General features: G+C 43.4%; 1 protein-coding gene across 4 annotated transcripts in view; it reads left to right on the top strand.

The window, feature by feature from the left end:
- The window catches only part of SLC44A1 (solute carrier family 44 member 1), an 81,795-nt gene that overhangs the window by 16,450 nt on the left and 38,688 nt on the right, over window positions 1-26,657 (top strand). Inside the window, exons 1-5 of one of the 4 annotated variants that reach the window (XM_060268884.1) lie at window positions 5,475-6,584; window positions 8,895-8,984; window positions 10,808-10,950; window positions 19,139-19,275; window positions 24,612-24,705. In XM_060268884.1, the coding sequence (XP_060124867.1) occupies window positions 8,982-8,984; window positions 10,808-10,950; window positions 19,139-19,275; window positions 24,612-24,705 (377 nt within the window). In that variant the 5' untranslated portion in view covers window positions 5,475-6,584; window positions 8,895-8,981. Of the gene's footprint in view, window positions 1-5,474; window positions 6,585-6,612; window positions 8,024-8,894; window positions 8,985-10,807; window positions 10,951-19,138; window positions 19,276-24,611; window positions 24,706-26,657 lie in introns of those variants that run through there. The other 3 variants (XM_035140581.2, XM_035140582.2, XM_035140583.2) reach the window with 3 other exon arrangements.

The raw sequence follows: 26,657 nt of genomic DNA, 5'->3' as shown, positions 1-26,657 counted from the left end.
AATAAGTCTTTTGCTTTTGATGATGATGAGAATGATTCTCACCTTGTATAACTTGAGAACAAACAGCTTTCAAAGTGATGGTTTAAGAACTTTGCCCTGGGTGCTCTCCTTCTGACTTGCCCCAGGTGTTACCAGAGGAAACAAATAAAAGGAAAACTAAAAATATATTGGCATGCTTTGTGCTATATATTCCAGTGTGCAGAATAACTGTGAGAGCAAGCATCTGTGCCGAGAACCATGTTGCTATTTCCCTTTCCCTTTTCTTTTGCCTAAGAACCATTCCTATTTTGGATACATTTGCTGAGAACAAAGACAAGTAATCCTACTATAAATCCAGTGGCTAAAATGCAGTTCACACTGCTCTTAAAACTCTGGAGAATGGGGAATACATTAGTCACAAGTGTGTGTCTGGAATAAAGAAATGTGTCTGCATGTGCAGCTTGGCATTCAGCAGAGAAAGGTAGAGAGGCATTAAGATTAAGAACCCACTAGACAGAGTTTCAGTTTCGCATTTCATTCATATTTTATTTTAAATACTTATATCTCGTATAATTACGGAAGTTCTCAAAGTGGCTTACAACATTTAGCAATGATAAAAACAGAAGTTCGTGTCTCTCACGGGGCAGGGGTTCCTTACCTGGGTTGAAGGTAATGAATTTTACAGCTGTTGGCAGCAGATGCAAGAGTCACAAGGTAAAAGGTGTTTTCAAGCCTCCCCTGGCCCAATTTCCAGATGTTTTGCATGCTGCTCTGCTTCTGAACCTCTGGGCCTTATCAAGCAGCAGACAGAGTCATCATAATAGGATGGCACACTTCCACACCCGGACTGCTACCGATGTCTCTTGTGGCTCCCCCAGTATGCTTTTGCCACCGTGATAGCAGTGTTCATTGTATCAAATGGTTTATTGCAGTCACCTGTCTTTCCTCCAGACACCGCAGGTGCTCACAAGCAATTTCAGTGACTACCTGTATTTCGGTGCTCATGCATGGCTGTATTTTTTAAAAAAGTATCAGTGGGAATGAGATGAATGATTCTGCAGCAACTTTCTCCAGCTTGGCGCCCTTCAGAAATTTTGGGCTACAAATCTTGCCATCCTTGAACCATTGGCCATGCTGACTGGGACACACACAAAGACGGTTTTAAAGCTTTATTTTTCTAGACCTTTTCATTGTAAAATCATTAATTAACGTCGCTTATGGTGCTATTAGGGACCCAGGTGGCGCTGTGGTTAAACCACTGAGCCTAGGGCTTGCTGATCAGAAGGTCGGCGGTTCGAATCCCTGTGACGGGGTGAGCTCCCGTTGCTTGGTCCCAGCTCCTGCCAACCTAGCAGTTCGAAAGCACGTCAAAATGCAAGTAGATAAATAGGGACCGCTACAGCGGGAAGGTAAACGGCGTTTCCATGTGCTGCTCTGGTTTGCCAGAAGCGGCTTTGTCATGCTGGCCACATGACCTGGAAGCTATACGCCGGCTCCCTTGGCCAATAATGCAAGATGAGCGCGCAACCCCAGAATCGGTCACGACTGGACCTAATGGTCAGGGGTCCCTTTACCTTTACCTTATGGTGCTATTACCTATTTAAAAATGTATATATAAATTGGCATTTTATCTGGCAACTTTGCTTCTTCATCAGTTGCCATAGAATTGGAATCTATATTGGAATCATTTACATACTGTTTTTGTTCATCTACTTCCCTACCGTAGTTACTGTAGTGCCTGAGCCAGACTACAGAAAGCTTTGTCTGTTTTGAAAAACTAGAGGATCGATTGGCGGTGTTTAGCTTCTTTTTGTTTCCTTTGTTTAGCCCACTTACGGTATGTTTCTGACTACCTTAGTTGTGTTTATAGCTAGATATGGCAGCCAAAAGACATACCTAATAATGGAAACTGGTAGAATCCAACTGAATTATAACATATCTTTACCATATATTGCATCTACGCCTTTGGCCTTCCCCCGTTTCGCTGCCGCTGCTGCTCCCTTGTTCTTTTCATTTTTGGTGAATTTTGGCCAGCTAACAGTGGCAAGCAGTTACAGGTTTAAACAGGATGGTACCATAGCATGGTTCTCTTTGACTGCAATTAATGCTGTCTCCATGTGTCCAACAGTATGTATTCTTCAGGTATCTGAAGAAGTGTGCATGCACACGAAAGCTCATACCAATGACAAACTTGGTTGGTCTCTAAGGTGCTACTGGTCTACTACGTCAGACCAACATGGCTACCTACCTGTAACTAGTATACAGTATATCCTTGTTACTTTAAAGCATATCGAGGGCTAAAATCCTGTATATGCACACACTCAGTTCTAGCGATTGCCCTAGGTCCAATACCAACCACCTTCTATTGTCCGGGCCAACAACAACAATATTTTTACTATTTATACCTCGCCCATCTGACTGGGTTGCCCCAACCAATCTGAGAAGCTTCCAACATATATAAATAATAATAATAATAATAATAATAATAATAATAATACATTAAACTTTTTTAAAAAATTCCTTCCCTATACAGGGCTGCCTTCAGATAGCTTGGGGTTGCATAACTCCATACCCTCCAACATTTTTCCATTGAAAATGAGAGACCCAGATGGCTTCTGTAAATCTGGGACTGGAAAATAAGGACACTTTGACGGGTCTGGGTAGTGGGTTTATCCTCCTGGATCTCCAGGCCATAGCGAAATGTTCACCACACCCCATGCTTGGGTCCTGAATACAGTCATACCTCGGTTTGCGACCGCCTCCATTTGCGAGTGATCGGTTTGCGACCGTCGTGGACCCAGAAGTGTTTACATCCAGGTTCTGCGGTGCACGGATGCACAGAAGTGATCTGCGCAGCATGCGCAGAAGCGCTCTATCAGCGCTTTGCGCATGCACAGAAGCACCCTTCGGTTTACGACGAACTCGGGGAATTGCGGTTGCAAACCGAGGTATGACTGTACTTTTGAAGGGAAACCATTTCACTGTGGCAACTGGCAGGGCAAACTGTAGTGCTTATTCTGCTCTGTGCTGAGGAGAGGCTCAAATCACTTTGGGCAGCAGGCCAGGCTTGTCAGCTGCGGCTTTATGGTGCTTCAGTAACGAAGGGGCAAAATGAGCTGCTGCAGAGCGGGTAATAATAATATTTGGATTAAAACGATGTGTTGTTCATAAATGAAATATTAAAATTGCTGGAGTGGGCATAATTTTAAGCCGGGAAGTGTTTTTGTGTTTATTGCACACATGATTTCATTTCAGCACTTCTGATGTGGGGAATAGTGGTTATTACCTTTTTAGCTTGGATTAGCAGGGTTATCTGCAGCTTTAATCATGCAGGTGCAGGGGTATGTGTAGCAATAAGGCTTAATGTGACGCAACCTTGAAAATCCTGGGTGTGGATTTAATTCATCCATGTGACCTTTCAACCACCTGTTAGAACCACACCTATTCCCCCCCCCTTTGAAAGTGAGCTGTTCTCAATGGACCAAGCAGTGAAGCGGATTACACAGGGGTAACTGGGAGTGATCGCTTGGACTCCCAAATCCCTTTCCAGCTTTTCCATTCATTGGCTTTTAAAAAAAATCCTATTAAATGATTGCATTTGTAGGTGGAATGCACAAGAGAATGGAAAGCCTTTGGTTTTGATTTGATTTGATTGTTATTGCTTTCTTCCTTTGGAGGAATTGCCAAATGAATTTCCAAATGCTCCTTTCTTTTTTAGTAGGAATGTTGTGAGACATCAGTCAGTTTCCAGAGCGGTAGCTGTGCTCGTTGCAACTGGCCAGGCTGTGTGCAAAAGAATAAATGGACACATTTAAGCCTACTGCAATTGTTACTGACCGAACAAACGGTGCATCAAAGGGAAACCCCATCATGAAGCTGCTGAATCGCAACTTGATTTCAATTATCTTTACTGGGATCCCAATAGAGACAATAGTTTCCTGTTGTGAAGGGTCACTGTGCTTATTCTGCTTATGTTTAAGCTCAGCTTGAACTGTCACAGTTTTACATTTCATTTCCATTTAACTTCAACTATCACATCCCACACACCCGTTACACTCATTTGGATATATTCCTGCCAACCAAGCATTACACTTCATGCATATGATAAGTGGATGCTAGCCCATGAAAGCTTATGTCCTGGTAAGGTGTCATGAGGTTCTTTCTTTTCAGAAAACGAAATGGCTTCAGGTGCAGAGAATAGCAGTGAATGTACAGTGGCAACGCTCAACACAAAGAATAGTGCAGAAGATAGGTTCAAAAATGGCTAAAACCTAAATATTAATCTTCTATTGTACTCGGGTTATGAAAAGGTGGGGTTTCAGTTCATTGTTGTGGCTGCTTAGCTGTGCCCATAGGAGCCAATTCATAGGGGTCGAGGTCCGTTTGCTCCTCTCAATAAAATATTTGAGAGGGCTGCCCCCCCCCCAAGTTGATGGGCATTGCCATTCAAATGGTGTGCATGCATTGAATATTATATTCAAGTTGGCACCCCTGGCTATGCCCTTCTCCATGATACATTATTCCATCCCTTCTCCTGACTGTCTTTCTACCTCACCTGCACCCAATAATTAGTCAGTTTCCCATGCCCACTGAGCACACTCTGTCCTTGTTAGGCTGTTTTGGGTTCCCTCAATTCCTTAGGGTTTGTTCCCCTAAATATTGTTTGGTACTTCCTGCAAACATGGGTGTTGTCTTCCCCCACTGTCCCCACCCCACAAGCCTGCTTATACCTCCCCTCTGTGGTTGAGTAGTGCTGTTTAGACTGCATAAGCAATGGCACTCCCTTCTGAACCAAGGAAATAGATGGAAGATGTGGACTGAGACAGTTTCCCAGTCTTAAATGTGATGATGTTCCAAGAAGCCAGGAGCCCTGTGGACCATGTGCTTGTTCCCAATGGCCCGTACCATTGTGCCATAGTATGTGAAGAGAACTTCAGCATTTTAAGCTGGACAGCAGACATTGCTAGCCAAAATCCTCCTGAATGTTCAAGGCGGGTGATGAAGAGCCAACCTTGCTCCACTTCTGCTAGTTTTAGATCTCCTTGGGTTTGTTCGGTTTTGCCTGTTTGTTGCTTCCCTTACAGTACTACCTTGACCTGCTCTTTCCCTCTTTGTCTGCCCATGTATTACAAATTCTGCACCTGTCTGCCTCCTCTGCTCAGGCCACCTGAAGCCTTTCTGATTGCAGCACCGCATCTTGTAACACACAGAAACATGTGGTGTGGATCTGATCCCAAAGGCTGCACTTTACAAAGAACAGGTTTGACAAGTCCCTTCCTCTGGGGGAGGGCTTACAATCTAAATATAGACACAAGGGAAATAATAGAGGGCAGAATGGAGACTGGGTAAACAGACCTATGATTCTTTTATTTACAACTAGCTGGCCCGGCCATGCATTGCTGTGGCTCATCCCTGTGTTTCCCCCCACCCTGTCCCGATCCATGACCTATTCTGTCCCCTCCCCCCCCCAACGCCCACCCACCTCCATTCAGCCAAGGTGCTGTGGAGAGGGAAGGTTTTCCTGCTCCAGTGTAGGTGCCGATAGAGGGCGAAGGTTTTCTAGCTGCTGTACCAGTGTAGCTGCCGCTAGAGGGTGCTGTTTTGCAACCTCTCCTGGCTTCTTTTCCCCAGCATGCACTTTTGGGTGAGTTGTGTGTTCTGAAACACTGGTTTTGGGGGGTTTTACCCTGCGAAGGTGTGACATCTGTCTATGCAAACGGTTTGTGCTTCCTATCACAGTAGCATGGGACGTTGTGTGCAAATTTGAGCGTTATCGGTCAAGCGGTTTTGGAGAAAAGTGGAAACACACCCACATGCCCTTTTTACATTTATATATATATATTAATTTAGATAGATAGATAGATAGATAATATAAGAAGAACATTGGAGCTAGGAGATCACCTTGCAGAAAACAATGTTGGAGTCAGGGCTTCTTTTCAGCCAGAACTCACTGGAACTCAGTTCTGGCACCTCTCAGGTGTGTGCCATTGCCATTATAAGAGAACAGGGGCAGAGTTCATGGTGAGTTCCAGCACCTCTTTTTCTAGAAAAAGGGAACTGGTAGAGCTGATAATTGGACAGGCGGAATCATGGGCAACGTAAAAAGGCTGTGTACAGAATAAGGAGGAAAAAAATGAATCAAATAGCATTTGCTTTTTTTCAGAGTCATGCTTTTGAAAGAGTACAAACTGCTTTGCACAAATGCCGTGGCTTATTGCCCGGGGTACAGTCAGCAGAGCAGAGCAAGCTGAAGTTCACTCGGCATAAATCGACTGTAATAGGCTACTGCTGGAGTTCACATTGAGGCCAGTTTTGTCAGGCGCATTGTATGATGAGTATATATTAAGAATTAGCATGCACTGGTTGGAGCAGGATTTGCGTGTTTACTGTTCTCACAGACCTGGAGCTAGCTGGACTCCCTCAACACTGAGAGAGAAATTAGTCCTTCTACAACACATCCCCTGGCGCTGTCAGCCACCACCATGACTGGGGAAGGAACTTGCCTTCTCCCTTCCTTGCCCCCATTCTGTCAGCACCTGCTGATCAGAGGATCTTGCACAAGCAGCGCCTGCTGATATAGAAAAAGCGTTAGGAAAGTGTGTGGGGTAAGAAATGTCAGTTTTTAATAAAAACCTCTTGACAACTTAACTATAATCTGCATGCACAATTTTCATTTGGCTCACGTCTAGCATGTGGTTCTCCAATTAGTAAAGGATGTGTGTGTGTGTGTGTGTGTGTGTGTGAGTGTGAGTGTGAGTGAATGTGCACACGGCATGCATGGATAAATAAATAAATAGAAGACAGGTGGTCATGGAAATGAAAGCCTCTTAAGGAGCTTGTTAGCTAGCAGGTCTCTGGGCAGGTGGATAAAGTGCTTGTGATTAATTGATACGGGTCTGGAGTTCGAATTCCAGCTCACCTATTGACTCTTTGCTAGTTGATCTGGCTGTGCAAATTTTGAAGATGCTTATCATTTGGGGTTCTTTTGAAGTGCTTCCCTTACTCATGTCCCCGAAGCATGTTTTAAGAAGCAGTTTAGAACTTTGGTGTGAGTGTTGCTTAGGAGGAAGCAAAGAGGAAACACTACATTTGAGTTGTCAGAAGAATTTAAAATGCAGTTCAAACAAAATGGCTGGTTGGTGCGACCTTTGCGTATGGAGTGTGGTCGCTATCAAACTCAGTTTCTTCATTTGTAGCACAGTAATAATGATCATTTGCTTTGCATGCCTCTTGTGAGGGTGGATGAATTATTGCTACTTGTCTAGAGCCTCATACAGTTAGACTATGAATCTAAATGATCCTTAATGGAGAATTTCTAGCTACCAGAAACAGTATGAATGTAAACCAATGATATACCAAATGTATAAGAACCCTACAGTGAAGCAATGCAGTTTTTTTCAGGGGCAGAACACCTAAGTTTTAACATGGTTGATGTGCTTTCTTGCTCCTTCTAGACTGGAAACTGGTGCATGGTTCTGGAAATCTGCTGCTTACTCTAAGGTTGTTTCCAAAAGTATAGGCAAGTTCAGATGATTTTGAAAACACATTCCAGCTTTGCACTCATTGAGCACCTGCCACAAATTCGGACAAAGTTTGAGCATTATCTTGTTTTATACCTTCTCAATTTCATTTTGCTGTTAAAGATAGGTACCTTAAAATCATCAAGTGGCCCAATCTAAATAGTGTAGATTGTTTTCAATCTCACCTCTTTAAGCTTTGGCCTCCTTTGTTCCTACTCGCCAAAATTGCAAAGCCACCCCTGTCCTCATCTTCAGTAATGAAAAACCATTCCTTTTATTAGTTGTATGTATCTTTTTGTCTCTATTGCAGCTAATCCTGCCTGTAGTGTTCAGACTGAGGAGTTTGTGAATAGCCTATTTGTTTATCCCTCTTGTAAAGAAGATTACTGTATGTACAGAGGCTGTGGAGGGATGCTGAAATTACTAATGTCTTGATTGACCAGCCTGGTTTCCCATTTTCTGCTCCAGCCAGGGATACAGAAACGATGTCTTTCATCCTTGCCTTCTTTTCCCTTGCTCTTTTGGTAGGTCCTTGCTGGAGTGCCTTGACTAGATAAGCTTCCCACCAAATTTAATTCTGCTCTTTTAAAAAGCACAACGGTGAAATATTGGAAGTTCTACCTAAGGGTGTATGAGATGGTGGGGTATTTATCTTGCACAAAAATCTTGTGTGAGGAAAGGTCCCGGCAACAGTTGGCCAGGTCACATGTTTCAGGATGCGAGTTTGATGATGGCATAACCTTGACATTAGTTTTCATGCATCTTCAGGTAAGGATGTGATGCCGTAGAATTGATGTATACGTGTTTGAAAATTAATGTTGGTCCACAGCTGTGTTCACATTGAATATTTATACCAGAATAAATACATTAGGGTTTCACTACTAATGCAGTGCTTTTGATTGATCACTGACATGCTTATTGTACCATGTGTAAAAAGAACATTTGCAGATCAGACAGACAGTTACATTTTGTTGATAATCAGATGCTGTGTGATCAAATGATTCACAAAAGGGATCAAAAACAGATGTAAAAAATGATAATTCTAGCACCGCTTCACAGTCTGTTTTTTATTCCCATCAGGTGGTACACACGCATGTCTGAATTAGTGTCTGGCTGTTGAACTATTTGCACTGGTGGTTTTATTGCTGCTCCTGACAGTGATAAAAAGCATGGGAATTAATTTCCAGCTGCTCTGGGACTCTGAAGCCTAGCAGTGTTGGAGCCCACCCAACAGGAAGTCTGCAGTAGAATAACCAGTGATAGACTCAGTGTCTGAGAATATTATTTAAGTTGCAATTTTTATTTTGTGCAGAACAGTCTGACTCTGACTAGCCTTGCATAACCTTTCTCTTTTCTCCATCCTCTTTTTCTCCTTGTCCCGTCCAAAAATACTAGAGCTCCAAGCGAGAGTGGAAGCCCCTGGAGGATCGCAGCTGCACAGATATCCCATGGCTGTTGCTGTTCATTCTCTTTTGCGTCGGCATGGTAAGTAACACAGCTCTAAAGGGGAATCAGTGCAGGGCTTTTTTAAGGGACTCCTTGTTGAAACCTTTATTTAAGGTGCAGGGGTGTGTGTGTGTGTGTGTGTGTGTGTGTGTGTGTGTGATGTTAAATGGCTGTGATAAAATACCAATACTTCAGCGCAACTCTGAGATCAGTGTATTTTGTGCATTAGGAATTACACAACAGTTCCCCTTCTGCCAACACACCTCTTATTGTAGAATGCTGACCTACTTATCTGAACACTGCTTTAAAACATGCTGGCACCAACATTTTTTTTTAAAAAAAAACCTCAACCTTTCATGGAACTACAATTTGCTTTTGTTTTTCAGAACTTTTTGACTGCCTTTCTTTAAGACCGTATGGCAGTTGCATACATTAAAATACAACATTAAAACCACATACTGTACTGAAATTAAGTACTACATCTAGCACCGTTGAATACAATTGCCCTCTCCTGACCATCATGCCAAAGTTAACACTTGAATACTAAAAGCTTGGGGGAATACACTATGGTATTCACTTGTCAGTGCAAGAATTTCTTCCTCTCCCCATGCTTGCCTTGCATGCTTCCCAAATCTGCTGCAGAGCATTGAGGGAACTCCTAGAACAGAATTGGGGGGCATGCAGGGGAAGTAATTTGGGGACAATGTTCTATTGTGCAAGTGGAAATCCTTGTGCTGAAGCTGTGCCTTAGTATTCTGCTGGATTCCACCCAAAAGCGGTGCAAGGATATTGCCAGATGAGTCCTAGAGACTTTACAGTTGTTCTCATGTGATCGCATAGAGCAGTGTTTCCCAAACCTGGGTCTCCAGCTGTGTTTTTTTATACTACAATTCCCATCATTCCTGACCATTGGTCCTGCTGGCTAGGGATGATGGGAGTTGTAGTCCCAAAACCGCTGGAGACCCAAGTTTGGCGAAACACTGGCTCAGAGGAAACTCCTTTTCAGCACTCTTAATTTCCCCCCTTCCTAATAGAAGGCACTTGGAGCAGAGTCTTTCCAGTAGTGAGGTGGATGTAAAGTGTTTAGAGGTTTAAGAACATTCCCCAGCACTTTCAGTTGGACCGAGAAGCTAAATGGCACCAAGTGCTGAGAATCAGCATAACACGATTTCTCTGCCTGTTGTACCTGTCAGTAGGCCAGCAGCTTCATTGTGCACTAGCTGGTGCTTCTGTACTATCTTCAGGGGCTTAGCCTCATACAGAGTGCAATGGGTCAGCCCCATATCATGTGACAGTAGCCTAGCCTGAAAATCCCTAGGGCATGGGCACCACTAATGCAAGCTGTTTATCCAAAAGGAAGGGTCACAGCCAGCCATATTATATATGACTTATAATATGTACTGCTGGTCTCCACCATTGCCTGAACTTCTGAAAGCAGCCCTGTTTTGAAAACACATGCAGTTCACAAACCTATTTTAGGACGTTTGTGACAACTCAGAGCAAGATGCATCTAGATTTCTTATGCATCAGATTCTCTCTCTCTCTCTCTCTCTCTCTCTCTCTCTCTCTCTCTCTCTCTCTCTCTCTCTCTCTCTCTCAAAAGACAGAGTTTTAATTTGACCGTCTTTATGTAACTGGTATATATTCATACTTCGCATGATGTTACAGAGGGGTTTTTTTGGGGGGGGGGGGTAATTTTCCTTTTTAAAAGATCCTGAAATAAGGATGAAAGCGAGATAGGAGTAGTTTTTATTTTATACATCTCTGTGGGGAACATATCAGAAAGCTGCCGTTAAAAAGAATTGTATTTTTGAAAACAGTTTGCCATGGAAAGCTTTCGTTCTCATCTCATTTCTTCCCAGGGTCTTATTTGTGGCTTTTCAATAGCTACCGGAGCAGCTGCAAGATTGGTTTCAGGATATGATAGTTACGGAAATATCTGTGGACAGAAGAATATAAAAATAGATGGGATAGACAACAGTGGCTTAGACCTCACAAAAAAGAAGTGAGTAATGGGTTATAATTACTGCTACAGTTGTTTCATTAACTGGTGGAATAGTTTTCTTTCATTTTGGCCGTGGGTGGCAAGATTAAGGAGAACATCAATGCATTTCTTACTCTTAAGTGTGGACGCCATTAGTTTTATGTCAAGTGATCACTTTCTCCTGAACACTTCTTGTACTTGGGTACTTGTGCAGCCTTAATGTGTTTCTGGCTTTTATACTTGTGAACCACGTACTCCGAAATTTCAAGTTAGAATCCTGTTGATGCTTCTGTGTGTTTAGATCAGGCATCCCCAAACTTCGGCCCTCCAGATGTTTTGGACTACAATTCCCATCCTCCCTGACCACTGGTCCTGTTAGCTAGGGATCATGGGAGTTGTAGGTCAAAACATCTGGAGGGCCACAGTTTGGAGATGCCTGGTTTAGATAGTGGTGTGTTCTTAGTACCTCTCCAGGGTTTCCTGAACTACTTACAAAATTATGTTTTTGTAATTCTCTTCTGTTGTGGAGAATTCATATGAATATATATGCTACACACTTAAGTTAGTGTTATAGTATTTTAGCACTTATATTAGTGATACACCAGTTTAGTCTTCGCCAAAGAATAAAGGGAATTGTTTTCTGTGAAGTAGTGACATGGGGTTGGAATTTTTCTATGAGGTTCATTAGTTCATTAGTAACAGTGAATGGATACCAGACCAGTTGCAAATGTGATATTAAGTAAGGCAGTTTCAAAGGCTTTGGTTTTACTAAATATATGTAAAATAAACATGCTAAATCAGATGACTCTCTTGGACATCACAAAAAAATTCTGATGCACCTTAAACATTTCCCTATTTAAAAATAATTTAGCAATGTGAGCAACAAACAACACTTTTCTAAAATAAGAGCTGTAAAACAAAAAAATGACTTTTCATAATAGTAACATATGCAATAACTGATTTGGTGTTGAGCCAATATAACCAAATTGAACATTTTCTGATGCAAAGTACCTAAAGGAAACTTTTCTAATTCAAGCTTTTCTGGAAGACCCACATCACTGCTGAAAGTGCAGTGAATTCTCTGTTTCTTACCTGACTACAGTTCAGTGAGGATAGATAATGACCATTCATCAGCTTGAGCTTCTGCTGTAGAAAAGCCCTTAGATATTTTAGTCTTATGGGAACTTTAGAAATATATTTTCAGGGTCATGTGATGTAAGGCAGAGTTTATGTAGCTCAGGAACATTTAAAGGGCTCTGGGATATGTGACGTATATGTAAGTGGACCGTTGAGGAACAATGCTTAAGAACGACCTAAGTCTTTTCCATTGCAAATGTGAAGGGCATCTTATTGAAAATCAAACAATAGAGATGCTGCAAAGGAACAGGGATATATATGCTGTTGGACTGATTAATTGTAGTAAAAGAGAACCATGCTATGGTACCTTCCTGTTTAGTCCTGTAACTACTTGCCACTGTTAGCTGGCCAAAATTCACCCAAAATGAAAAGAATAAGGGAGCAGCAGCATAATGAGGAAGGCCAAAGGTGTGGATGCAATATAGAGTGGTGCCTCGCTAGACGAATTTAATTCGTTCCACGGGTCTTTTCTTATAACGAAAAATTCGTCTAGCGAATCCCATAGGAATGCACTGAATTTTTTTTTGAATTTTTTTTGCCCATAGGAACGCATTAATTGAATTTCAATGCATTCCTATGGGAAACCGCGATTCGCTAGACGAATTTTTCATGAAACGAATTCATCTAGCGAGGCAACCTCCGCTCGAAAAATCCTTTCGTTAAGCAGAAATTTCGTTAAGCAGGGCATTCGTTAAGTGAGGCACCACTGTATAGTAAAGATAGGTTATAATTCAGTTGGATTCTATCAGTTTCCATTACTAGGCATGCCATTTGGCTTTCCTCCTTTCTCTAAAATTCAGAGTCCTTTGAAAAGCAAAATATATATTCAGTGAACGAGAAAATGAAATTTGATAGAAGCCATGCAGGCATTGACGGAGAAAGCAATGAAGCTTGGAAGAAACTAGATTTGACTCAATGAGTTTCTGAAATTTCTGCTTACGCTACCTTTCGTTGTGGCATAATGTGTGGTAACAGAGTTCAACCCCTTTTCGACTTCAGTCACGTTTTAGTGCAGTGACAATATGGCTACGCCGACTTTTCCCCTGTGTGCAGTTCAGATGTTGAAAGCGAGACACAGGGAGCAAACAGTGCAGAAGTAATAAAAACTACCACTTTTTGAAAAGCTACAAAGAACCTGATTCTCGATTCTGTCTTCGGGCTAACAAAACGGGGTTTTCATGGGCTGAGGCACTTGAACTTTCCAGTTTGCAGCCTCCATCAATTTCTCCCCGAGGAAAGTACGCAGCGAACCCCAGACAGGGATTAAGACAAGAGACTTCAGATAGTGTAGATTGGGACATTTTTTCACCCTGAGGGTCTCATTCCCCTATGAACAGCCTTCTGGGAGCTGATTGTCAGTGGTGGGTGGAGCCACAGCCAGAGGTAGAGCAAGGTGGGGGGGATTCCACCCCAGCTGTCATCCCTGGGGGGGGGATGTCAAAATCCCCCCAGGGTGGATCGCCGTGCGCTGATCGCGCACCCCCTGGGCGGATCGCCCCGGCCCCAAGTGCACTGCATCTGGCTGCTCCAGGTATCCGAGCGGCTAGCTCCACCGCTGGCCACAGCCGGACATGGGGAGAGCAACAGATGCGATTCTTACCTTTGTACTGTAGGCTACCTTCCACCTATATAAAAGCCAGAGGTTTCTGTGCACCCCACCCAGCAGCTGCAGGAACGCAGAAGACATTATCCCAGTTCATTGACACAAAAGCACCTGAGGGGGACACAGATCAGTTCTTTTGAGGGGGCGTGGCCTGAGAATGGGGTGTGGCCTGGCGATGTGAACTGGGGGGGAGGGGCATGGCCTGTGGCGAGCACCAGGAGAGATCTGGAGGGTCACTTTCTGCTTGTGGACTAGAGGCTCCCTACTCTGAGCTTGTTTAATTTATATTTGGGGACCCATCTCAAAAGACAAGTACTAGTCACTTCTTACCAAACTATTTATGCCTTATATCAGTCATCACCTTTCCATGGAACACACAACCTTTTGGCCTATAGGAAATAAAATGTGCTCCATAAAATAGTGCTAGCAATTAATACACTATATATTTCCTTGAGATTGCCACAAAAAGTTCTCCATCTGCTCAGCAGCTGACGTAGCAGATGGTTTTATTGCAAGATTTTTATTGTGCAGATTTTTCTTTTGAATATTCTTCCCTTTTTTTGGTCCAAATGTTTATTAAAAATCTGTTTTTTAAAATGTCATCTTTTCCATCCATATAAGGCAGAATGTGAAAAATGCTTATTTCTTAAAGAGATAGAAACATTACGTGTAACTGAAGACAGGCAGCAAAAAGGCCACAACTTTTTTTTTTTGAGAGTTTCTTGACTTGCTATTGTAAAATAGTTTGATGGGTATAATTTTTCCATTTCAGAAAATGTAATGATTCAGAATGTCTAGTGAATTTGAAACACAGAAAGCTTATTTTCCTTCTCAAAAATAAGTGGAAAAGGTTTCTGCCTGAGAATCCTTCTAATTCCATTTTAAACTTAAATATGACCCACCCACCCCCTTGGACCAACTCCCCATCCCTTGGACCAACCTGGTGCCTTCCAGATGTTTTTGAACTACAGCTCCCATCATTCCAGGCTAGTTGGGGTTTATGGGGTTTGGATTCCAACAACATCTGAAGAGCACCATTTAAGGAGGCGTCTTCAACCTCGGCCCTCCAGATGTTTAGAGTTCTGCTAGCTAGGGATCATGGGAGTTGTAGGCCAAAAACATCTGGAGGACCGAGGTTGAGGAAGCCTGCTTTAAATCAGCAAGGCTGATTTGGACAGTCTCCTCTTCCAATACCCTGGGAGATCATAATGACTGTTCCCTATTGCCTTCCTCGTCCCTTCAGATACCCTAGAATATGTGGAACTGATAGGCAATTTGTTTCCAAGAGAACTAGTTTAGCACAGAGGCAATGAGTGTCATGGATGGCCTGTGAGCTAGGAAAATCCCCGTTCAAAGCCATTAAGTGGCTTTAGGCAACAGCCCTGTTTTTTTTCAGCTTCACCCCCCTCTTATCTAACAATATGGTCCCATATGAGCAATTTTAAAAATCTGGTGATTTAAAAACTTGATTTTGCCAAGTTTACTTTCAGTTTCAAAGAATCTTGGCTTAGTTTTACACGCACACCAAGAATCTCAATTTAAAAGGAACTATGGTTAACTGCTAAAGAAGCGAGCTTTTAAACCTGTGGTTTAAAATTGGCTTGTTTAGCAGCTAACTGTTGTTTGTTCTCAACCAGGATTCCTGGTTTGCAGTTAACACTAAGCCAGGATTCTGCGAAAGTAACTCCCCAGAAGACCTTTTCCTGTCCATGCAGAAGGACAGAAGAGGAGACACATACAAGCCCCACACTTCACTCATGCTGACTGAGATTTGTCTGCGTAATGCTAAATTGAGGGTTAGCGATGCGTGCAAAGCAGCCGTTATATGACCACGCTTGCCTCTGGAATTGTCCTGAGACTCTAATCGAGCATACTGCTTGGCATTTCTGCTCCATGCTCGTTTGACAATATAGAGCTGTCTAGAGGAATTGCAGGAAATCAATGAAATTGGAAAACCTAGGGAGCATGTACCTTAAAGCTCAGATTCAAGACGGACTTGGTCACTGCAGTCATGCTCCCGACTTATAATAGGCAAACTCTTAAATCGTTAATGTGGAAAAGTTTTTGATTTCTGATTTGTATGTGCATAAGGCATCCTTTATATAGTCCCATGGACTGCAAGAAGATCAAACCTATCCATTCTGAAGGAAATCAGCCCTGAGTGCTCACTGGAAGGACAGATCCTGAAGCTGAGGCTCCAATACTTTGGCCACCTCATGAGAAGAGAAGACTCGCTGGAAAAGACCCTGATGTTGGGAAAGATGGAAGGCACAAGGAGAAGGGGACAACAGAGGACGAGATGGTTGGACGGTGTTCTCAAAGCTACGAACATGAGTTTGACGAAGCTGTGGGAGGCAGTGGAAGACAGGAGTGCCTGGCGTGCTCTGGTCCATGGGGGCACGAAGAGTCGGACATGACTAAACAACAACAACAATAAACAACAAGGCATCCTTTAAGTAGCATGACCATAATACTAGTGAAGGAGCTAAAGAACTCTTTCCCCAAATCTTGGTTAGCCTTGTCCATAGTTATTGAAATGCTTCACAGTAAATTTCTGCTTTAAAAGAAAACCACTGCAATCAAATTGTGTCATGTCTGTAGGTGAAAGGAAATGTGCAGGCTATTGGTTGGTTGGGGAATATGCACTCTGGGACAGATACTACAATGGCAAAGTAAATAAATGATCAGGTGCAGTGATATAGGATTGGGGGATGGTTTAACAAGGCGGTCCAACTTTTCATACCAGAACCCATGGGCTACACATAGCAGCGGTGTAGGTAACAAGGCCCCAAATTGACATCCCCTCCCCAGCCCTCATGCTACCTTCCCAAAGCTGTCTAAGCGAGGCTCTGGGGCAGGCAGCCCCCAAACACAGCTCTCCAGATGTTTTGGGACTACAATTCCCATCATCCCTGACCACTGGTCCTGTTAGCTAGGGATGGTGGGAGTTGTAGTCCCAAAACAGCTGAAGGGTCAAGTTTGGGGGTGCCTGCTCTGGGGCTTTTGGAAGGAGGCATGAGGCTGTGACGAGATCCTAGAGCCCTCCCACCTCCTTCCCAAAGCTGCAGAAGAGCTAACTAGACTTTGGGAAGAAGCTGGGAAGGCCCTAGGACCCTCTCGGAGCCTTCACACCTCCTTCCCAAAGCCCAGCGCCTCACTTACCCAGCTTTGGGAAATCAGCATGAGGGCTGCAGGGTGTGGGTGTGGTGGGTGTCAAATGCTGCTGAAGGCTACCAAAGAAGTCCTCTAGGGCCGCACATTGGACCCCTCTGGTTTAGATAATGCCCCTGGATCCCAGATGAGCATGTGATAGTAGCAGAGGGAATTCAAGATCATTTGGCTGTGGGCAAATCTGTTAAGCATCTTCTCTGCACGTGTAAAGAAGTTGGTGGAGAACGAATATGTTTCCATAGAGACAACTGGAGATGCTTCCGAGAGGAGAACGGTATGTGTGCCTTTTCTCACCTCAACTGGCTAGGTGCAACTCATCCTAGGAAGGAGAACAATAGGCCAGGAATGAGTGTAGCTGAAACTGGAAACAAACAAAAAAAGGAGACATGGAAGCATGACTTTCTCTGTGGGCTGAATCCAAATCTCAGGGTTCAGAGGCCTCCCTGGAAACCAAAGATTTGTTGGAGTGTTGATGCCCTGAGTCCTTCCATCCTATGCCCAGGTCGTATATATGTGTGAATAAAAGGATATATTCTAATAATAACTAAGGGCTTGCCACATTTCCTCTTACACACTTCTGGTGATTTTTTTAAAAAAGTGCACACGCAGATTTAGAAAGACAGTTTTCTGCCTTTGTTCACAAGCTTTTATCAGTGCATATTTATTCTCTCGAGGAAAGTACTGTATATTCCTGCGTATAAGACTACTTTTTAACCCAGGAAAATCTTCTCAAAAGTCGGGGGTCGTCTTGTACGTATTTCTTATACGATGAGTATATCCCAAACTCTATATTTTAACTGGAAAAGTTGGGGGTCATCTTATACACCCAGTCGTCTTATACGCCGGAATATACGGTACATGCATTATTTTATAGATCCAAATGAATTCCAGTTGACATTGGGTTTTGGCACTTACTGCTGGTTTCACTAAACTTGTTAAATAACGGAAATCACACAGTTCTCTAAGATTAGTTATTTTAAGTTATTTTCCAGGGGGCGGGGCGGGGGGAATTGGGTGCCTGAAATTATCTTTCGGAAAAATGTGCTGAAGTTACTCATTGAATTACAAACGTCTCATGTGGAAAATCTATTTAAAATAAGCTGTTTTACGTAATGCTTATCCATCGGAACACATCGGGATCTCTGTTTTGCTTTCAAGTTACCAATATAATTTTACTAATTGACTTTTGCTTGGTATTTTAATGGGAGGGGAAGTTGAATGGCCGGGATCATCCTGAAGACATCAATGTGGAGTAAACACTCAGTGCTTACATTGTGACTTCAATTACAAAGGATAGATGGAGCTGTGTGCGACGGGCTCCACTTTAATGTGCTAGAGATCAATCTGTAACTGTGAACAATCGATTGCAGCAAGTTGCTACTTTTCTGTATCACATTTCAAGCTTCCCTGCCACAGTATCTGGTGAATCATACTCTAAACTTGGCACTTGCTGAGTCCATCCTCAGAAAAATTAAAAGCATTTAGGAAATAATTATGGTCAGCTTCAGATGTTTGTGTGGCTGCCAGATTTTGTTGCTGAGTATTCTATTGGTACGCCCTGAAATAAACTTTTAAAGTATGATGTTCCTTTAAAATGTAACTAGAAATGCCACATCCACCCCAACACCCCCTGAGAGCTCAAGGAGGAATGAGAGATAATGGTGTACTCAGGGCCGGCCCTATGGGCAGGCTGGGTGGCGTCGGGCGCCACGGCGCCGGCCCGCTAGGGGGCGCATCGCAGCTGCACCGGCCCGCCGCTCTTCCGCGCAGCAGCGCCCTTGGCAGTAGTGCTGCGCGCTGAGCCCGCTTGCCCGTCGCACAGCAGCGCCCTTGGCAGCCGTGCTGCGCCTGCACACCTGCCCGTCGTGCTGGAAAACGGGGTGGGGGGCGCCGGAGGGGTCCATCGCACCAGGGCGCCAGAGGTGCTTAAGACGGCCCTGGGTGTCCTTTAGCAGATGAGATGTAAGTTGCCAACAGTGCCTTATTTTCATATATTATCTCTTTGCCTTTTGGTGATGGTTTATATAGCCAGACATGCATCCATTATTGTGAAGGGGCTCCACTTGATCTTATGAAAATTTTAGTCCCATTTCAAAAGGGGGGGAAAGGGGGGGGAGCCACTACTAAATTCTGGGTAAACAGTGTACTTTTGAAAGGGAAAGGTTACAAGTTTTTAAATGAAGAAAGTTTGTTTAGCAATTTGGGAGTTTCCTTACTGGTAGGATATCTCGACAGAAATCCTTTTTTAGTCTGCTTTTGATCCATTCTGAATGTTTCGGTGTGTGTGTTTTCTTAAAGGTATGTGTTCTTTTTGGAGCCATGCAATGTAGATCTGGTGAAACGGAAGATCAAGTCCATTGCTCTCTGCGTATCAGCATGCCCACGGAACGAGTTGAAAACCCTGGCTGATGTTCAGAATTTTGCAGAGACTAATGGTAAGGCAAAAAAAACCACAACAGTGCTGTTTCTATTTCTGCTCAGTATTATAGAGGGCTATAATACCATCTTAGTACAGTTGAACCTCTACTTACCACCGCCTCTTCTTACAGTCGTTCCAAGTCGCGACCGCGGCAGACCCGGAAGTAACTGGTGGGTTTGCCGCCGTTCGCACATGTGCAGAAGCAGGCGAGCGCTCCCCTGCGCACAACGGTGCCTCTCCCAGCCACCCGTTTTGGCCTCCAGACAGACCTCTGGAACGGATTATGGTCGCAAATAGAGGTTCCACTGTATGTTTTAAAGTACAGTTGTGAATTTTTGTCAGTTTTATTGCTTTGTCTTTTTGTAAACCACTCTGAGGTCGGTTGTTGTTTTTTACAATCAAGCAGTGTAGAAATTTTATGGAATAAATACGGTAATAAAAAAATATTAATCAGAGAGCATGTCTTTTTAAAAAGTAAACAGTGTGGTGCACTACCTAAGAAGAGGTTTTTCTGCATCTCTAAGATTGTTCCTACTATTATTATTATTTATTATTATTTATACCCCGCCCATCTGGCTGGGTTTCCCCTGCCACTCTGGGAGGCTTCCAACAAATACCAAAATACATTAAAATATCACAGATTAAAAACTTCCCTAAACAGGGCTGCCTTTAGGTGTTTTCTAAATGTCAGGTAGTTGTTTATCTCCTTGACCTCCGATGGGAGGGCGTTCCACAGGGCGGGCGCCACTATCGAGAAGGCCCTCTGCCTGGTTCCCTGTAGCTTTGCTTCTCGCAGTGAGGAAACCGCCAGAAGGCCCTCGGCACTGGATCTCAGTGTCCGGGCTGAACAATGGGGGTGGAGACACTCCTTCAGGTATATGCCATGTTTCTCCGAAAATAAGCCATACCCCGAAAATATGCCATACTCTGAAAATAAGCCATACCCCGAAAATAAGCCACAGTGATAGGCAGTTTAACCTTGTAGGTTAAACTGTACCATACTTAATTAAAAAAATAAGACATCCCCTGAAAATAAGCCACTGTGTGTTTTTTTGAGGAAAAATAAATATAAGACGGTGTCTTATTTTTGGAGAAACACGGTAGGACCGAGGCCATTTAGGGCTTTAAAGGTAGCACCAACACTTTGAATTGTGCTCGGAAACGTACTGGGAGTCAATGTAGGTCTCTTAGGACCGGTGTTATGTGGTCTCGGCGGCCGCTCCCAGTCACCAGTCTAGCTGCCACATTCTGGATGAATTGCAGTTTCTGGGTCACCTTCAAAGGTAGCTCCACGTAGAGCGCATTGCAGTAGTCCAAGCGGGAGATAACTAGAGCATACTATAATGTGTGTTCATGATTACAGACTACTGCAATGCACTGTATGTGGGGCTACCCTTGTATCTGGTTTGGAAGCTGTAGCTAGTGCAAAATGCAGCTGCTAGGATGCTTAGTGAGACACCCAGAAGTGCACATATTACACTGGTGTTGATAGATTGCACTGATTGCCTATTAGATCCTCAGGCTTCTGTGAGATCAAGCGTGTTCTGCTAGCCCAAAACCCGTATTTCTTACTCTGTGTGACAAAGGAACAATATTAATATTTGCTGAAAAATGCTTTAATACTGTGATATTCCCATTTCTCTTCTTATTTTAAAAAGCTTCCCCTTCCCTCAGAGTTTTGTTCTCCTCTGCCAGCCCTCTCAGGTTTTTAAATTAGCATTAGCACGTTAATCCTAAACCAAGGCATTGGATTTTATCAGAAAAGACACACTAATCTCTCTTCACTTTGTGTGACCTTGCGGGGGCAACTGCTTGTGTTTGAAGTGAGCATACCAGAAAGTAGATGCAAGCGCTGAGGGTTGGGACAAACCACTGGCTGCATTGAACGTGTTGATAAAGTAATAAAGAAAAAAGGAATTTCACTGAAAGATTTCTTATGGACATTATTGTTAGGGGAAACTTAGTTAAGTTATCATAATTAAAATACTTTGGAATCTGATTTATTTAACTGGAAACATTTTGTCTGCCTTGTAGAAATGAGAAAATTTCTGTTTTAGGGTTTGTAATTGAGTTTTTACAGACTTTCTGCTTAATACATAGGTACAATAAATACAATAAATACCAATGGAGACTTGAAACAGAATGAATTACATCTTTGTCTCCTGTATTTGGCTGCAGAGCCACCTTTACGGTTTCTTTGTGACCTAAGATAGTTTGAAACTTTCAGTGGGAGTTGTGAGAATCAGTCTTATGCTTCTGGTTTACTGAAAATCCTTTAGAGATGTTAAGATGTGCTACCGACGTCTAAATAAGTGAGTCGTATTTGTCTCTAGAAAAAATGATTACAGAGCCTGCTGGTTTATGAAGAGAGAAGCTTAAATCTATGCTAGATTCAGTACGGCATTATCTAGACCTGAGTATCCCAAGGTGAACAACAGTTGCATTTTAATTAAATTTAACATGTCAAATTTAATCAAAGCCAATCAAATTTAATATCGGAGCCAAGAAATTGTCACCAAAGGCAATTCTTAGTACCAAATCAGTCCTAGGCATAGGGTTATTTTAAGCAAACCCTGCTAATTTCAGCCATATTTTCTCATAAGTACCGTGTTTTTCCATGTATAAGACAACCTCTGTTTTTTTTAACCCAAAACTAAGAACTTAAGAAGTTACTCAAAGTTGTTGAGCGTTCTGCAGGACACCAATGCAGCCCGCTGAGTGAAGCAGAAGCTTTCACAGCAGCCGTGGGAAGATCAAGGAAATACCGTATTGTTCCATGTATAAGATGACCCCCAATTTTTGACTAACAGAATTTAGCAAAAAGCATTGTCTTATACACTGAAAAAATACGGTAAGTGTGAATGGGGCTGTTGCCTAGGAGAAGTAGTCAAAGGTGCTATGGGGGGGAACGGCTTCTTGTAACCTTTGGATTTTTGCCAGATGGTGTGTAGCCCAAAGCTGTCATTTCAACAGAAATGCAATTTTGAGAAGTTGTAATGGATACATGAGATGTCTGGGTTTGATATTTCACGGTTCAGTGGTATTGTGTGGGGGTCTTCTTCAGCGTGCTTCGTAATAGCCTAGGACTGTCTGTATCTGTCAGTACTGTCATGTACATTTACAGAGACAATATAAAAAGACTTTGTGGGGAAAAGAAACTTGAAACAATGTGCTTGGCTGCTGAGAGTGGCTGTACCTTTTCTTAATGGATCGTGTTTACATCAGCGACTGCCTATCGCAAAGTGAACGGAAAACACTTTTGAGCACATTTTAGGTCCATTAAAAATGTACAGAGGGATTGTCAAGAAGTGGGAGAAGTTGGACTGTTTTTTTATACTGAAAAGCTCAACCTGCAGAAGCTTTTTGATGGTTTGAAGACCACAAGCCTTGCAAAGATTTTCCATAAACTTTCCCATTATTTTTGATACTCTCCTCCTCCCAACCCAATTCTCCGTGTCTCGGTAGCTAGGGTTTAGGGTCTTTGCCTGGTCAAAAATGGATTTATTTGCGGTATTCTGGTGCAACTTTTGGCTGCTGTAATTTTTAAAATCTTTTTCTTCTCTGTGTTAACCTCTGTTGTGAAGCTAGTTTTTGAGTCAGGAGTTTGACAACTGTGGAGTAATTTCAAAGGAATCTGTGATCAAGTAAAAAGAAGGAAATGTCAGCATGTGAAGACAATTCCCTCATTCCTTCTTGGTAAAGCTTTGTTGGGAATTGGATCACTGTCAGAAGAGGAATTTAAATAACTAAGTATTTTCCAATAATTCTTAAAATATAAATATGAACAAGCTGTTCATTTCAATGAAGCTTCACCATGGAAGAATGATGAGCTTCTGTTTGGTAAGTAAGTCATGTATAAATTCTTGTGCTGTCAGTAGTTAGGACCATGTTTCTGGGAACCAGGGGTTTTATCTAGATTCTTCCAGGAAAAATCAGTAACGGCAAAAATTAAGTTGTCCACCATAACCAATCTTTGACAAAAATGCACAGTTCACGGAGAATGGTGGGTTTGCTTTAGGTTGTCTTCTTTGTAGTCCCATAAAGTTTGGTAGGTCCCACAAATGGAGAATGCACCCCAGTAAGTGCCTCGGAATCCAGTGGCATAGCGTGGGTTGCCAGTGCCCGGGACCATATGGATGGGGGGTGAGAGGGAGGGAAACTGTAGGCATGCACATGCAACAGCCTAATGGCGTCTGTGTCACCCAGGAGATTGCAGCCGCAGAGATAAGAAGAGTCACTCTGTTGTCTGGAGAGGTCATATCTTGGATAAGCCATTTTCAACAGAGCCCAGGAATAACAGAACAGAACAGAACAGAACAGAACAGAATAGAATAATTTATTGGCCAAGTATCAAGCATACTTTGAATTTTGCTTTGACTACATTGCAATGTAAAGAAAAAACGTACCTCAATTGTATTGAGGGAGCACTGGGTGTTGAAATTTTGCACCCCCGAACAATTTTGTGCCTGGGGCAACTGCCCCTGTGGCCACCCCCACACTGCGCCACTGTCAGAATCACCTGTAGTGTGCAAGGTTTCGGTGTAGGGGTTCCCGCACTGATAAATAGCTACAGAACGGATTTCCAAAAGGTCAAGGAGTTTGAAATCCCCTTCTCTTGAGCTGTTGGAGAGTCCAAAAAGGTTGGTGTTGAAAGTTCAGTTGAAATGCGAAAGAACTGCCAGGACAACACGCTCTGAATATGCAAATAGATTGTGCCATCTCCGTTTCTTCCCCACAGAGACCCTGCTGCTCAGGGATGCCTTTTCAGCGGCTTTCTTGCAACCCAGAAATGCAACTGCCTCCAGATAGACGAATAGGCCTAGGGGCTCTGCAGTTGATAAAAGGGAGCACACTTACAATTTACAGTAATAAAAAAACCTGATCTACTGTGAGCTCTGCGGCATGAATGTTTAATGCCCTTCTGCCATTCCTACTTATAACTTGTCACAAGTTTAAAGCTATGGGATTCGGGGTGGCTTGCTTCAGTTCACAGAGGGTGGCATTATTTAGGAGAACCATGCTGGTTTATCTCCACTAGCTATGGGGCTCAAACACAGCTAGCAGAATGGAAAGTTCCATAATCTTTTGATCCGTTGGGTTAGATCCTGATTCTCTTTATTCATAGAGGTGGGTAGGCAGCTATTGCAGGCATAAACTACTACACCAGTTCTTTCTTGGGGAGTATTAGTCTCGGGGGGAGGGGGAGGGTGGCTTTATCTTTGAGAAATTGTTATTTTGTAGCCTTAGCTTCCCTGTCGCTAAAGCTGTTCATGCTTATAATATCAATGGACGTGGTGGATCATTCCTCCTCAAGTCATGTTTTCCTGTTCTTTCGTCTTGTTCTTTAAACAGGCTCTACTTTGTGTAGTTATGAACTAAAGCCATCTGAATACACTACAGATCCAAGGGCTGCCAAGCTTTGCCCCAAGCTCCCAGTTCCAGAGAGGTAATGAAATGACTGCTTTGTGTCTCATTCTTGTGTCAAAAGTAAATGAAAAATTACAAGAACTCGGGCCAGAAAGGATAATTTCAAAAAATCTTCACAAAGTTTTATTCAGGATAACTTCCAGTGAACATCAACATCAGGACAAGGCCCTGTTTCGATGATTCTTCATCAGCGAGGTTTCTCAGGTCTAAGTGTACCAAGTATGTTTGAAAAGCAGCATTTAAAAATACATTGGGAAATGTGTTATATCAGCGTTTCTCAACCGGTGTTCCGTGGCACACTACTGTGCCGCGAGACGCTGGCTGGTGTGCCGCGACGAGAAGGGCGATTTGCATTGTCACGTCGCTGACCCGCCGAAAAGGAAGCCGGCCGGGTCACAACGCGAGGCGAGCGCCCGCGTCGTGACCCGGCCGGCTTCCTTTCCGGCGGGTCAGTGATGTTTATTGGCGGCCGCCAGGCACGTGACAATGCAAATCGCCCTTCTCGTCGCCACACGTCGCGGCAAAATTTAGAGTCGGCATCCGGCCGGAGGCCAGAGAGGGCGCCGCCGCCACCGCCTGGGGAGGAGGAGGCAGGCGGGGAAGGCTGCGCAGGGCTTCCCTTCGCCGGGCCAGAGCGGCTGCGGCTGCCTGCGGCGGCTGGGAGGGAGGAGGCGGCAGCTGAGCGCCCGTGTCTGCCCGCCTGGGGTCTGTGTCTAACGTGTCCCCGCTCGCTCCGCAGGCTCTGCGCCTGGTGGGTCCGCCTGGCTACCGCGCAGCAGTTCTTCAGTGGCATGCTTTACGTCTGCCCTGCAAACTAAACTAAATATAGGGCGGCACAGAGTTGGTGTGCCGCGGGATTTTTTTTCATAGAACAAGTGTGCCGTGGCCCAAAAAAGGTTGAGAAACACTGTGTTATATTGATGATGCTGCCACCACTCAGCCTGGAACTTTGAGGAGTTTAGCGCTTTTAGGATGCTCTGCTATAAACAGCTTAGGGGTGTGTTTGATGCTTGTGCATGAGACTGGTTCTTTGTCGATTGCGACAGAGCTGTTGTGTCTTCTCTTGTATTTCACTGAGTGGCACTTGGTTTGTTGGCTGGTTTTTGTTGGACCCCTAACATCCTGTTCCCGAGTTTCTCAGTCTAGAATGTGGAAAACTAGAGTCATAGCTATGCAGGGATCCCCTTTGTACCCACGGTCTAACATCTAATCTAGAAACAATTAACCTTTGATACTGCTCGTAGTTTATCGAGCTTGGCTGGTCAGCATATAGCCTCATAACTGAAGGAAACTGAAGAAATTAAAAATTAAAACGGGTTATTCGGTCTGAACATTCAAACAGTTAATTTCTGCCTGATTCTAATCCCCAAATCATAGAATCATAGAGTTGGAAGAGACCATAAGGGCCATCCACTCCAACCCCCTTCCAAGCAGGAAACACCATGAAAGCATTCCTGACAGATGGCTGTCAAGCCTCTGCTTAAAGACTTCCAAAGAAGGTTTCGATTCCTTGAAATTAAGAGCACTTCTCTTGCATTCTAGCCTTTGCCCCTCATCACCACACAAAGATGAGGCAGCCCTAACCAGTTCTGTGGTTTGTGTTACGGTTTATTTGATCCAATAATTTGGATTAAAGAAAACCTATTATTAGTAAAAGTGACAACAACAGGTTGTATTCTATTCTACACTGCAAAACAGTGTAATAAGGGGCCAGATATGAAGCTTTGGAAAAGTGAAATAGGCACAGGGGGAGAATCCCCCAAGACTTCTTTTCTGTTTTTCAGGCTCATTTTTGATGCTAATGTTCTAGGGAGCTTCTGCCTTCCCAAAAAACCTTGTATGCCATGGTAAAAATGAAGGTCTGAGTATGTATGTTTGTGTGTGTGTGTGTGTGTGTGTGTGTGTGTGTGTGTGTGTGTGTGTCTATTAATGTAGAATCCCTCCCGCCCATACAGCGCTCAGAACATTATT

The sequence above is a fragment of the Zootoca vivipara genome, chromosome 16, assembly GCF_963506605.1.
Source record: "Zootoca vivipara chromosome 16, rZooViv1.1, whole genome shotgun sequence".
In the NCBI taxonomy this organism is placed as follows: Eukaryota; Metazoa; Chordata; class Lepidosauria; order Squamata; family Lacertidae; genus Zootoca; species Zootoca vivipara.
This window is presented reverse-complemented; position numbering and strand designations above follow the sequence as displayed.